Genomic DNA, 13,625 nt, shown 5'->3' on the forward strand with positions numbered 1-13,625 from the left:
TGAAAACCTCGCTTTACCTCCAGCACTTAGGAAGGTGAGCTCAGATCACCTTTTGCGCTGTGTTGAGGAGGTTTTCCTGCAGGGGGAAGCGGAAGACACTTGCACCTGCGAGATGAAACTAACTAAAGCTTTCGCGGAGTTTCAGCTGGGCTGGCCTCACATGCATTACGTCTTTGCTGTGCTCTGTCTTTTTGTCGTGGTGTATAAATTAACAATTCTACTTGCGAAAAGAAGGGAAACACTGCGAAACTTCCAAGCTTTTGGGGGGCCGCCGCCACACTGGCTGTTTGGACATGTTCTCGAGGTAACTGTCTCAACACACTCGCAGCAGCTGTAACATATGTAACCGTCCAGTAAAACTGACCACACCATGTTGGAGAACACCATTCTGCAAACAGAAACACACAGTTGACAAACAACCCGATTTACACGTGTAAAGTCTGCCTGCTGTGATGTCTTTCAGTTGTACTTTTTCTCTTTCAGTTTAAACAAGATGGGACAGATATGGACAAAGTAGTGAAATGGGGACAGGAGTATTCATATGTTTTCCCAATCTGGTTTGGCCCCTTTGTCAGTATCATCAATATTCAGCATCCAGATTATGCAAAAACTATCCTGACATCATCAGGTGTGAGAAATGTTTTGCGTTGTTCCTGTGCTGATGCACATTTATAAAAGTGTAGTAAAGTTAAAAGTCCCTAACGCCGTTTTTATTTGTTTTGTTTCCTAACAGAGCCAAAAGATGATTTTGGCTACCGGTTTATTGAGGGTTGGATTGGTAAGGCTCATTTGTCTCCCTCTTACAGCATTTCAAGTGCAGAGTTGTTTGTTTTGCTGCTTTCCTCACTCGTGCACATGTTCTTCAGGAAATGGGTTGTTGGTGTCAGAAGGTCAGAAGTGGTTCCGTCACAGAAGGCTCTTAACGCCAGGTTTCCATTATGATGTTTTGAAACCATACGTAAAATTGATGTCAGAGTCTGCTCAGACTATGTTGGTACGTTAAAGACAATTTAGTTGCATAATTGATAAATAAAAAGTCAAAGTCATGATGTGTTGTACAACACATGTCAGTAAATATCAGAGAAGTAAAGCAGGAGCAGTGTCTGTATCCTGCAGAGAGATCACATCTGTTCTCTCATTGTTGGCAGGATAAGTGGGAAAGTTATGCAAGCACAAATGAGCCTTTTGAATTGTTTAAACACGTGAGCCTCATGACACTGGACAGCATTATGAAGTGTGCCTTCAGCTGCTACAGCAACTGTCAGACAGAGGGGTGAGCCCAGATGAATCTTGTTAAAGAGTCATTTACAGTGTCAGTTTTATGTTGAGTCTTTTGTTGTTGTAAATCTGCATTTAATGTTTGCCTCCTTTGTCATTTCAGTGGAACAAATGCATACATCAAAGCAGTGTATGATCTCAGTTTTCTAATTGACCTTCGGCTCAGAATGTTTCCGTACCACAGTGACCTCATTTTCCACCTTAGCCCACATGGTTTCAGATATAGAAAAGCACGTCAGGTGGCCCTCAGTCATACAGGTAAGCTTTGCTTTACTGACTATTACTGTGAGCCTCACATTATAGTGTCAGATCAAAATTCTTACATTCTATATTCTTTTCTGAAGAGGAAGTTATAAGAAAGAGGAGAGAAGCACTAAGAGAAGAGAAGGAGCTTGGACAAATACAGGCAAAGAGATATTTGGACTTTCTGGACATCCTTCTCTTTGCAAGAGTATGTTATGTGTCATCAGTTTCAGCCTCTTACTTCAACACATTTCACATTGTAGGATTTGCTTAATGTATAGGCAAGTGACAAACTGGGGTTTTCCTGCATAAAGGTCATACAGAAAATAAGACAAGTGCCAACTTGAGATCATGTCACATATCTGAAGTATTGGCATAAAGCTGAAATAGCATATGCATGCAGCAAATAAGCAAAGATGCATGCTGTTACCAAGCTGCATATTAATGTCCTCTGACACAAAGACAGTGATCAGCCTTTTCACCCTCGTGAGCAGCAACCTAAATACAAGATCTCTTTTGTGTAGAGACTGATCAACACTGTTTAGTGTTTTGTCCAGTTTTTTTTTCCAAAAACTTCTCTAAACTGCAGATTTTAAGGGCTGTCTCAGCTACCATGTTTATTCTCTTAGCTTTCATGAGATGTAAAAAAAAAAATAGGTTCATGCTGTAACTCACTCTTCATTTCAACAAAGTTTAAAACACATTAAAACACATAAAATGATCCAATTTTTATTTATTTTTTATTTTTATGCATTTTAACTGAAAATCACAGAAATCGAAAAATCTTATTTATATCACTTAAATACATAATTGTGTAATAATTGTATAATATTAATATAATCAACCAATAATGGAAGAATAGAAAGAATCCTTCCTTTATGAGTATATCATAGCAAATTGTTGTCCTTGGCAGGAAAAATTAAAATCAATAATTAACTGCATGGCAGGTGTTTGCTTAAAAAAACAAACAATTAGTGCTATATATGGCTTAAGAAGAACAGCGGACCTTGATACTTGGCTGCTGAATAAATTCCCAATTTTATAAAGGTATCTGTATAAGGATGCATGTTATCCAGCTAAAGCTGAGTTGAAGTCGGGTGATGCAGTAATATAATGAGCCTGAACAGTAAAAGTAACAAAGCACTTTTATTGAGAAGCCCAGTTAGAGTATAGTGCAGTCCATTCTGTCTTTTATCAACTGTAAATATCCTTTATTTCACCGCCAGGATGAGAACCAGCAGGGTCTGTCAGATGAAGATATGCGGGCAGAAGTGGACACCTTCATGTTTGAGGGCCATGACACCACAGCCAGTGGCCTGTCTTTCATCCTCTACTGTCTGGCCTGCAACCCAGAACATCAGAAGATTTGCAGGAAGGAGATAATGGAGGCCCTGCATGACAAGGAAACCATGGAGTGGTAGGCTTATGAAAGGACAACATTGCAATAGGGAAACAAGTTGGTGCCATTCTGTGGTACCAAAACTTTATTAGGAGACATACAAACAAGATAACTTTCTTATTAGTTGACTTCACTAACACTGCATGCCTGTCTCATTTTAAGGGAGGATCTCAGTAAAATCCCATACACTACCATGTGCATAAAAGAAGCTCTCCGCCTTTACCCCCCTGTACCAGGAATTGGCAGAAAAACCACCAAAACTGTAACCTTTTGTGATGGAAGAACTGTGCCTGCAGGTCAGTGATTTTACTCTGTTGTTATGATCAAAGAGTAAACATTAAATGTCTTCACTTAACAATGTTTTTTGAAACATTTCATGCTACATGGTAAACACAAACTCTTAACCGACTTTGTTTTTCTTTACATACATAAGTTACATTTTTGTACATTTCCATAAAGGACCTATATCAAATTAATACTTATTACTTTATTATTCTACAAGGGTACATTGATATTATTTGATTGTATTGTCACATACAGTATCTTTTCTATAAGCTAGTATAAATCTCTTAAACATGTGGTGTAATTGCTTTGTCAGTGCGGCATTCTTCCAAATGGGAGTATTTAAATGTTGGCACCAGATTATTATACATTATATGGGCAGAAAGTACACCGCTGCCTAGACATTACACTCACTGGAACTGGTCAGCCATGGGAACCCATGAGCCACGAAGCTCCAGGCACACAGTTTTTGTGCTGATGTTGATGCCAGAGGAGGTTTGGATCTCTGCAGTTACTGAGTCAGCAGAGTGTTGGAGATTTGTATGCATTTTGCAACCTCACTGTACAGAATGGTGCACGTCAGTTTAATGTTGGGTTGTGCTACAATAGTTATCCTCGGTCAGAAAGAGAGGCTGACATCCAGGGAGTAGATTGTAAGAGGTGGAGTTTATTTATACTCGGATTGATGGTACAAGGAGATATGGCATGGGGTAGGAGGATGGGGAGGGGTGATATGGTGTGGTTTCTGCAATCAAGAACAGGAAATACAGTAGAACATGAATAAAGATTAAAGGGTAATAAAGCTGGCCACAAATTCCTCCACAACAACTCTGCTAAGGCAGTGCATCATCTTGATACCGCTTCTTAAGAGCGATCACATTTATTAAAACACTACCCAAAATGGGCCACAAGATGGTACTCCAACACAAGAGATGAAATATTTATATTGAGCCAGTTGTTCAGCAGCCAGTCCTCTAGGTAGCCACTACGTAATACACCCATGTTACAGCATACAGCATCACATGAATTGGTAAAGGGAACAAATAAAGCTGGAACAAGGCCAGAAACTATCCAATAGCTGGGCCACCATAGCTATAGCTAACTAGCACATATGCCAAAGGGAGCTAGAACCAATACGCACAGGGTAAAGTATCGTAAAAATGGAATGTTAACTCACGTTTATGTGACACACCATTTACAACAAACACAGGGTGGGCTATTTGCTTTTCTTCCCAGCAGCTCTCCCCTCTTCTCTCATCAGCCCAGGAACTAAGTCAGGCTATCTAGCTCAGGAGTCCCATGAATCCCATGACTGCAAAGAGGCTGCTGGGTAATGTAGTTCACGCTAACCCAGACTTTTCTACACTCACTCTGCTACTTTACATGGTCTGGCACTTCATGGCTGAGTTCCTGTAGTTCTTAAACACTTCCAATTTGCAATAATACCACTTACACTTCATCACGCTGCATGGCTAGCTGCTTGATTTTATGTTTCTGTGCCAACTGGACTTAAAACTCCTGCATTTGGATTATGAGTTGTGTCTCAATACATTTTTCCATATGGTGTATGTTTGTTTAGTTTGTAAGATAATGTTCAGCTACACACACCTTATAATCTTTTAATAATAATAAGCCAAGTACACATTTCTTTCAAAATTGTAGGTTCTGTTGTTGGAATAGGTGTATTTGGAATTCACAGGAATGCATCTGTCTGGGAAAACCCTAATGTAAGTAAAGACAATTTTATTCCCAGCACAACTTACCACATAGAAGACATCATCAATGGAATCTATGACAAAATAAAATTGTGAAGTTTGTCAGCACTCTGCTCATAAGGCTGCATACAATATGTCAAATAACTGAAGAAGCAATCATGAAACTGGTCCATTAAATTAATTACTAGTGCTGTATTTCTGTATTAGGACAGATTCAAGCTGGTTTAATGACTTACTATATTATGTGTGTCAGAATGCAGTTTTCTCTGTGCAAGTGATAAGGGCGATAAGGTTCAGAAAATAAGTAATACACATAACACTGCTCTCTTTCTTTGTCCTGTATTACATTAGGTCTTTGACCCTCTGCGTTTCCTACCAGAGAACGTTGCCAAGAGATCTCCTCATGCTTTTGTGCCCTTCTCAGCTGGGCCAAGGTTTGTCCTCACCTGAAACTATATTACTGTATAGAGACCGCTTGCAGTAGTCTCAAGTATGTGAATGTGTAACTTAGCACTAACCCCATTTCCATCAGCAAACTGGCTTTATGATGGGCTAGAGCAGTGGTTCCCAAACTTTTGTTGCTAGCCCCCCCATTGTTTTACCCAAATATCCTTGGGCAAGATACTAACCCCAGGTTGCTCCCCGATGCATCCATCCGAGTGTGAATGTGTATGTATGAATGTTACTTAGATAGCACGAAAAACTTAGAAAAGTGCTTGTTTGTGATTGGGTGAATGAACGAGTTGTATGAAGTGCCTTGGGTGCTCAGATAGAGTAGAAAAGCGCTATATAAGAACCAGTCTATTTACCATTTACCATGTTCTGGTCTTTGGCTTGGAAGGAAGTTGGTTTGGAACCATATTTGGCAATGCTTCATCCTCTGCTTTGCGTTTGTGTGGGAGCCCTGTCAAAAACCTGTCCATTATGCTAGCAGTGTCCAAGCATTCTTTGTTTTTTGTTTTTATTCATACCATGCCCGGCCCCTTTGGGAACCACTGGGCTAGAGCAAGTAGGGGAAAGGGTGAACTCACTGTAATCTAAGATTGATCTCATTTAAAATACAAGCACCTTTGGCCCTGAATGTTAAAAAATAACATACTATACTTATCCCTCCTGTCCTTTTTCTGCATGTCCTAATCTCAGAAGAATCAAATAATTTTCATTGTTTTTCAGGTCTTTCTGTATTTCTTACATTTTATATATTTTGCAGAAACTGCATTGGTCAGAACTTTGCTATGAATGAGATGAAAGTGGTGACAGCTCTGACACTGAAGCGATACCAGCTCATAGCGGAGCCCACTATGAAACCCAAGATCATCCCCCGACTGGTTCTCCGCTCACTCAATGGCATCCACATCAAGATCAAACCTTTAGACACAGAGAGCTAAAGTGCACTAACTGCAAGAACTGCTCAAAATTACTGTATTTGGAACGTAAAAAATTTATGTTGATTCTACCTTCTACCATAACTGAGCTTTTACTTATAATTTAATGAACTCTGTCGTGCAGTTTATGTTTTGGGAGAAATTAATTGTTGAAAAAAATCTGCTTTTTACACAAAAACACTAAAGGAGAAGCTTGTGCAAAAAGTACTAGAATTTGTTGTACATAACAGATTTGTAGTAAATGGCATTGCACTTACATCTTTACCTCTGACTGATATCTTTGAGTCCACTTGTCCTTTAAGAGGGGAAGGTTACCAAAAATCAATACAAGGTTGTTCTGAGTGGTCATATTAATCCAGTGATGAGGCATTTCTATCCTCTTGGGGGCAGGGCTGCCACTCACAGGGCACGAGGGGCCACTGAATAATTCGACTAAAAAAATGATCTTAGGTAGATGGTGTGGCCTTTGTTGTCAGCATATCCCTGACACCATCTACTGCAGAGCTTTTATTGTGTTCACAATTGTGTTACTGCATTTTTACAGTGCGGACAACCAAGATGACATAATTAGATAGCAAATGCAATTAAACAACATCAGTTTACACTGGCGCCTTGTTCAAGCCCCCCCTCCATGACCTCGTCAACATCCAACCTGGAAAAAATACACAAAACAACATTCAGTTGCCTCGACGTGGAAACAAACCTAGAGAAGGGACACGAAAAAGGACAGCATAAATACAGAGGAGAGAGGGAGATAAGAGAAGCTGGAGGACAAAGCTCCAGATCCGAACATCAGTAACTGACAGACAAGGGGGAGAGAGAGGTCCCAGGATGGTTGATGATCCAGAACATAGAGACCTGAGAGGAAGAGTAGAGGGAACATCAAAGCAGTCGAACAAACACAAAGGTTATTCCAAATGTAACGCATCAGTTTTTAGCTGCCAAGAGTTAATGTACACTGGTCTCTGTGCTGCATATGCTGTCAAATACACGCTGATATCCAGCAGGTAAGATAAGACATTTGCAGCTTTAGTGAGTGCAGTTTCACCGGAATGACAGACCTTGGAAGCAGGCTGGGGGGAAAAAAAGTTGAAAATGATTTCTGTTCCCTGTGAGGGCTCATACACTACCAGTCAAAATTTGGACACACCTTCTCATTTCATGTTTTTATTTATTTTCATGTGTTTTTTGGATTCTCACTGAAGGCATCAAAACTATGAATGAACACAAGGAATTATGTAGTAAACAAAAAAGTGTGAAATAACTCAAAAGGTTTTATATTTTAGATTCCATAAAATAGTCACCGTTCGCTTTGATTACTCATTTCCAGACTCTTGGCATTCTCTCACTGAGCTTCATCAGGTCATCACCTGAAATGGTTTTCCAACAGTTTTAAAGGAGTTCGCAGAGATGCTGAGCACTTGTTGACCTTTTGCCTTCAATTTGCAGTCTACCTCATCCCAAAACATCTCCATTTGGTTTAGGTCAGGTGACTGTAGAGCCACAGCACTCCATCTTTTTGGTCAAATAGCCCTTACTGGTAGCCCATGGTGGTTCAGTGTACTTTCAGTTTTGAATAAATTCCCAACAGTGTCCAGTGACCAGCAAAGCACCCCAACACTATCACACCTCCTCATCCATGCTTCATGGTGGGAACCATGCATGTAGAGACCATCCGTTCACTTTTTCTGTGTCGCACAAAGACACGGCGGGTGGAACCAAAAGTCCAAGACATTTGTTTGGCCCAAACAAATGTCTTCTGCTTGTTGCTTTTCCTTAGTTGTGGTTTCTTAGCAGCTATTTGACCATAAAGGCCTGATTTGCACAGTCTCCTCTTCTGCACAACACAACTGATGGCAAGGCAAGGCAAGTTTATTTATATAGCACAATTCAACAACAAGGTGATTCAAAGTGCTTTACAGAGACATTAAAAAACAAAAACAAATAAAAAGCATGATTTAAAATTGGAAAAAAAAAGGAAGGAACAGTAGATAAAATCAGTAGTTAAAATGTAAGTTTTGAAATTTAAGCTTAAAAGTGTGGATTTGGTGTTTTATTCAAATGCAGCTGAGAACAGGTGAGTCTTCAACCTGGATTTAAATATACTGAGTGTTTCAACTGATCTGAGGCTTTCTGGGAGTTTGTTCCAGATATATGGAGCATAAAAGCTGAATGCAGCTTCTCCGTGTCTGGTTCTGACTCTGGGAACTGATAAAAAAACAGTTCCAGATGACCTGAGGGATCTGGAAGGTTCATACTGGGTCAGGAGGTCACTGATGTATTTTGGTCCTAAACCATTCAGGCAGCCAGTGTAAAGACTTCAGAGCTGGACTGATGTGGTCCACTCTTTTGGTCTTAGTGAGGACTCGAGCAGCAGAGTTCTGAATGAGCTGTAGTTGTCTGATTGATTTTTTAGGTAGACCTGTAAAGATGGTGTTACAGTAATCAAGCCTACTAAAGATGAATGCATGGACTAGTTTTTCCAGGTCCTGTTGAGACATCAGATCTTTTATTCTTGATATATTCTTGAGGTGATAGTAAGCTGATTTTGTTATTGTCTTAATGTGTTTTTCTAAGTTTAGGTCTGCATCCATCACTACACCCAAATTTCTCACCTGGTTTGTGGTTTTTAGGTGTATAGATTGAAGTTCTCTGGTGACCTGTAATCGTTTTTCTTTGGCACCAAAGACTATTACTTCAGTTTTGTTTTTGTTTAGCTGGAGAAAACTGTGGCACAACCAGTCATTAATTTCCTCAATGCATTTACCAAGAGCCTGTACAGGGCCTGGTGACATTGTGATATATATTTGTGTGTCATCTGCATAGCTATGATAGTTTATTTTGTTGTTCTTTATAATCTGTGCCAGTGGGAGCATGTAAATGTTAAACAGAAGAGGTCCCAAGATGGAACCTTGGGGAACTCCACATGTGATACTTGTCTGCTCAGATGTGAAGTTACCTATTGATACAAAGTATGTCCTGTTTTCTAAGTATGTTTTGAACCAGTTTAGTACAGTTCCTGAAAGACCTGCCCAGTTCTCCAGTCATTTGAGTAATATGTTGTGGTCATGTCACGGTCCTGGGTCGGTTCGACCCAGCATTTTGAGTTTCTTATGTTTTAGTTTATTTTCTGCATTATGGATTGTTCTTTATCCTCTGGTGCTTTGATTGTGATTATAAATATGTCTTATTCTTGGTGAGGGATTAATTCTTATGTGTATGGTTTTTCTCGGGATTGTTAGTTATATGCTGTTTCTTTGTGATACTGTTTTGATTATAATTATGTTCTGATTCTGTAGCTATCTGATGATGATGATGATGATGATGGTTATTATTTCTGGTTTAGGTTTTGTTATCTTGCCCTCATGTTTAGTTTTGCTTGTGCTTAGTCTTCTCTGCCCGTATGTCCCTCTGTCTGTCCATGGTGTCTTGTCTGGTCCTGTGTCTGTTAGTTTCCTGTTTTATTCTGAAGGTCCTTGTCTTACGTGAGTATGTTCAGTTTACGTTTCCCCTGCCTCGTCAGTTCTGATTTTCCCCAGGTGTGTTTCCCTCCTGTCTCTCATCCCTTGATTACTGCCTCAGTGTATTTAAGCCCTGTGTTTTCCTGTGCTCACTGTCGCGTCGTTAATGTCTGTTCACCCTCACGTTATCTGTGTGTTCCGTCTGCCTGTCTGCTTGCTTAGTTTATTTCTGTATCCTCAGTTTGGTTTAGTTTCGGCTTCTCCAGCAACAAAGCTGTGTATTCTGAGTTCACGTCTGCCTCCGAGTTTCGCATTTGGATCCTCCCCTCCATCCGCCTGCACACAGACCCTTGACAGGTCAACTGTATCAAATGCTGCACTGAGATCCAGTAAAACTAAGACTGACATTTTTCCACTGTCTGTATTCAGACATATGTCATTGAACACTTTGGTCAGAGCGGTTTCAGTGCTGTGGTTCTGTCTAAAACCTGACTGGAAGGCACCATAGCAGTTATTCTGTTTTAAGAAGTAATTGAGCTGTTGAGAAACTGCTTTTTCAGTGATCTTACTTAAAAATGAGAGATTTGAGATCGGCTTGTTGTTCATTTGTGTCTTGTCAAGATTGTCCTTTTTCAGTATAGGTATAATTACAGCAGTTTTTAGTGGTTCTGGAAACACACCTGACATTAAAGAAAAGTTGACTGATGGTCCCAACCCCATTGAGAAGACAAGAAATTCCATAATTGAACCATGACCAACCACACCTTTAAAGTGAAAACCATGTCAGGTTACTACATCATGAAGCTCACTGAGAGAAGACCAAGGGTTTGCAGCACTGTCAACAAAGCAAAGGGAGCCTACTCTAAAATATAAAACATATTTAGAGTTATTTATCAACTTTTTCTTTCCTACATAATTCCATATATCTTGCTTCATATATTTGATGTCTTCAGTATGTATCTACAATATAGAAAGTAGTAAAAATAAAGAAAAACCATTAAATGAGAAGGTGTGTACGAACTTTTGCCTGGTGGTGTACATTACCAACACATTCAGAAAGACATGACTGGTCGGTAATCAGTAACCAACAACCAAGACTGCTTAATTCAAAGATACTGCAAACCACAACAGTTTCAACGTTAGGAGGGAGTAGTTTCACATTTCATCAGTTACTGAATGCAGGTCAGAAAACTGCAAATTAATAACTAAATGGGAGCTTCAGGAGATCTTTAAAAGGTTAAGTTGCCACGGCCATCTGATAAGTTTTTAAGCAAGCACCTATAAGATAACATTTGAAGTGAAGCAGTCTCAGAATTTGTTAAAGTCTATCTGCAACAGGATTCTTAACAGATCCTGCAGAAGCTGGAGACAAAGCAATTTTATATAAACTTTTATGTCAAAAGGGTGAGAAACTGAGCAATGGCTTCCCTTAAGTGTCAAAAACACACGATAAAACCAGAGAATTATGCTGTTCCAGCAACGAGCGGAGCACACTTATCATTCAGTTCAAGTGAAAAGTTTCTGTTTTTATTTACACCTTTTGTGCACCGGTCTCCTGCAGGCCTGTTAGACAGGAAGTGTACGTGTTTCTGCAAACCAGAAACCCGGTTCACCATCTCGCTTTAGGTAGGCAGAGATGCAAGTGAATATGGGGGGCGAGACTTTAGTTTCACTGCATATCTCTGCTGTTAGACAGGCCAGGTGCTGGAGCAATTTCACAACAAGAGTCGTTAAAGCGTGTGCAGAAGTGTCACAAAGACACGCTATAATCCCCTTCTGCAATATGCAGGTTCAAGCACAACTGGGTGAAAGTATCAAGAAGGGCCAGAAAGGCTCATGAGTCAAAAGTACTCTTTTATTTACAGTCATATTACAAAATCCACTCAAAATCCACACACCCACAAGGACAAAAAGTCACCAGTACAGGTTGTATAAAAATACAATGATGTCCTCTTTCTTATGATCTCAGGTACAAACATTTGCTACAAATCTACATCTGTTCTGTCCACATTTGAAAAGAAAAATCCAAACCACTATATTATATAAGATGTAACACAATTTAATGGTCCACCTAAACTTGGCCACAGTCTTTATTAACCAGTTACAGCCAGCTGATTACATGTTTGACACAGAGACCTTATAACCGTTACTGGATTTGTTCAAAACAGTAGTATGTTGTATAAACTGCACTGTACTGTTTCATGTGAGAGATGCTAACATGCTATGTGACATTTAGAATACTCTAATTCCAAATTCTCTTTTTATTAACCTTTTATTTTGCCTTTTAAGCTGGTATTTGTTCTTGTGCTAGTGTATACTCAGCTGTATTCTGTTATTGCTTAGCAAAAGTTCACTTAAATGCCGAGCAGAACAAAACTGTGAGAGTACACCTGTGGTGGAAAAGTGAGCAACAAACCATTTTAAAACTGACATCCTTGAAAAAGTCAATGAACAAATACGATCAGAATACTGTGAAATTTTAGAAGCCTGAAGCACCACTTTCATGTGATACCACATATGGATAGCACAATATGGCAAACGATGTAAGTGTGTAGCCAAGATGCTGACCTTTGTGTACAAGCCACCACCTAGTGGCTTGTTGGAATAAATGCAAGACAATTTGGTTCATATGATGCTGGTCTAACATATGGAATGAAAAGCTTGCAGTGAGTAATACACTTGTATTATATGTTTTCATGATAAAAATCAGCCCTGTGTTTTGACACAAAAGTATGTTTTGCTTTCCTTTAATAGTATTTTCAACATTCAAAAGAAGTGAAAAAAATATTGAAATTCTAGAAAAAATACAACCTTACATCAAATTTGTCAAAAACATAACTCGATGACCCACCATATCTTCGTAACGAATCACTCAGATAACCATACCTGCCACTTTGAGCCTCAGATGCTAAGTCCTGTAAATGTATTTTAATCCTCTTTGCGATCAGTATGCTTTTACTTATCAGCTACCAGTTTAACAGATGTAGACATATCTTGTGACAGACCAAAACAGAACTTGTGTGATGACATCGAGAACACAACAAAGTAAAAGAACAAACAAAAACAAAATGGAAAACAAAAAAATGGAAGTGAATGCCTCCATCAATTACTCACCCGTGCAGTCTCACTGCAAACCTCACTGCAATCTGAATGGTGCAATTTACCCATTTCTTGGTATGTAAAATACCATAAAACAAGGAACCAGTCAATGGCAGTCTATATGCTTTTACTGACTGTGAAGCACTGTGGTCAACTTTGTTGTTTTTAATATGTGCTATATAAATAGATTTTGATTTGATTTGATTTTTGATAAACAATAGTAAAACAACAACAAGGCTACAACAAGACAGCAGCAGTGTGTAGGCCTGTAACAAAACAGGGAAAACAGTCATCCAGGGTCCCCCCTACTAAACATCAAATTGTAGATAACTCATGAGGATCCCACTTACCACCCTTTAGCAGTTCCACAAATTCAGCAATTGACAGGGGAAATGAGTCCAGTCTGTAATACTTAACAGCCTGTGAGCTTTGCCACCTTGAACAGAAATGAGTGCAAGTTGCCAGAGCTCAAGAGTAGACCACAGATGTTCCTCATAACCAACATCTGATTAACAGCAAAGGGAGGAGTGAATCTTCATGCTGCGTTCACAGACACCATGTATGAACCAACAACCTACTACAATCTACCCCTGGGGTTTGAATCGTCGTCCCAACGATTGACACTCACTGCCAAGGTCTAAACAGGGTAGATGTATTAGGCACAGGTGCCTGGGAGTTCACAGCCCCTATTGTTCTACTTCCTACTACCTGGGGCAGATGATGCCGTCCCAGCATTAGCACGAGTAAACCTATGTAAAGGAGC

General features: G+C 39.6%; 1 protein-coding gene and 1 long non-coding RNA gene across 2 annotated transcripts; one reads left to right on the forward strand and one right to left on the reverse strand.

The window, feature by feature from the left end:
* The first annotated feature begins 14 nt into the window (after positions 1-14).
* Positions 15-6,566, forward strand: LOC116320924 (cytochrome P450 4B1-like). The gene is made up of 12 exons (XM_039620010.1): positions 15-304; positions 484-628; positions 734-778; positions 867-994; positions 1,149-1,273; positions 1,382-1,536; positions 1,623-1,729; positions 2,748-2,938; positions 3,083-3,216; positions 4,865-4,929; positions 5,269-5,351; positions 6,128-6,566. The coding sequence occupies exons 1-12, from the start codon at positions 113-115 to the stop codon at positions 6,303-6,305; spliced, it is 1,548 nt and encodes a 515-aa protein (XP_039475944.1). The 5' UTR covers positions 15-112; the 3' UTR covers positions 6,306-6,566.
* On the reverse strand, positions 2,775-4,502 carry LOC120442770. The gene is made up of 3 exons (XR_005614912.1): positions 4,380-4,502; positions 3,617-3,947; positions 2,775-2,912 (listed from the first exon to the last, which is right to left on the reverse strand). It is a non-coding gene; the product is annotated as an uncharacterized LOC120442770 (long non-coding RNA).
* Positions 6,567-13,625: the final 7,059 nt, after the last annotated feature.

The sequence above is a fragment of the Oreochromis aureus genome, linkage group 11 (genome assembly GCF_013358895.1).
Source record: "Oreochromis aureus strain Israel breed Guangdong linkage group 11, ZZ_aureus, whole genome shotgun sequence".
Taxonomy (NCBI): domain Eukaryota; kingdom Metazoa; phylum Chordata; class Actinopteri; order Cichliformes; family Cichlidae; genus Oreochromis; species Oreochromis aureus.

What these genes read in the sequence shown, in the direction of transcription:
- LOC116320924 (XM_039620010.1), top strand. Translation starts at nt 113, where the DNA reads ATGAAACTAACTAAAGCTTTCGCGGAGTTTCAGCTGGGCTGGCCTCAC. An exon ending in AGCAACTGTCAGACAGAGGG is followed by an intron (nt 1,274 to 1,381) that starts GTGAGCCCAGAT and finishes TTGTCATTTCAG; the next exon opens with TGGAACAAATGCATACATCA. An exon ending in CTGTCTGGGAAAACCCTAAT is followed by an intron (nt 4,930 to 5,268) that starts GTAAGTAAAGAC and finishes GTATTACATTAG; the next exon opens with GTCTTTGACCCTCTGCGTTT.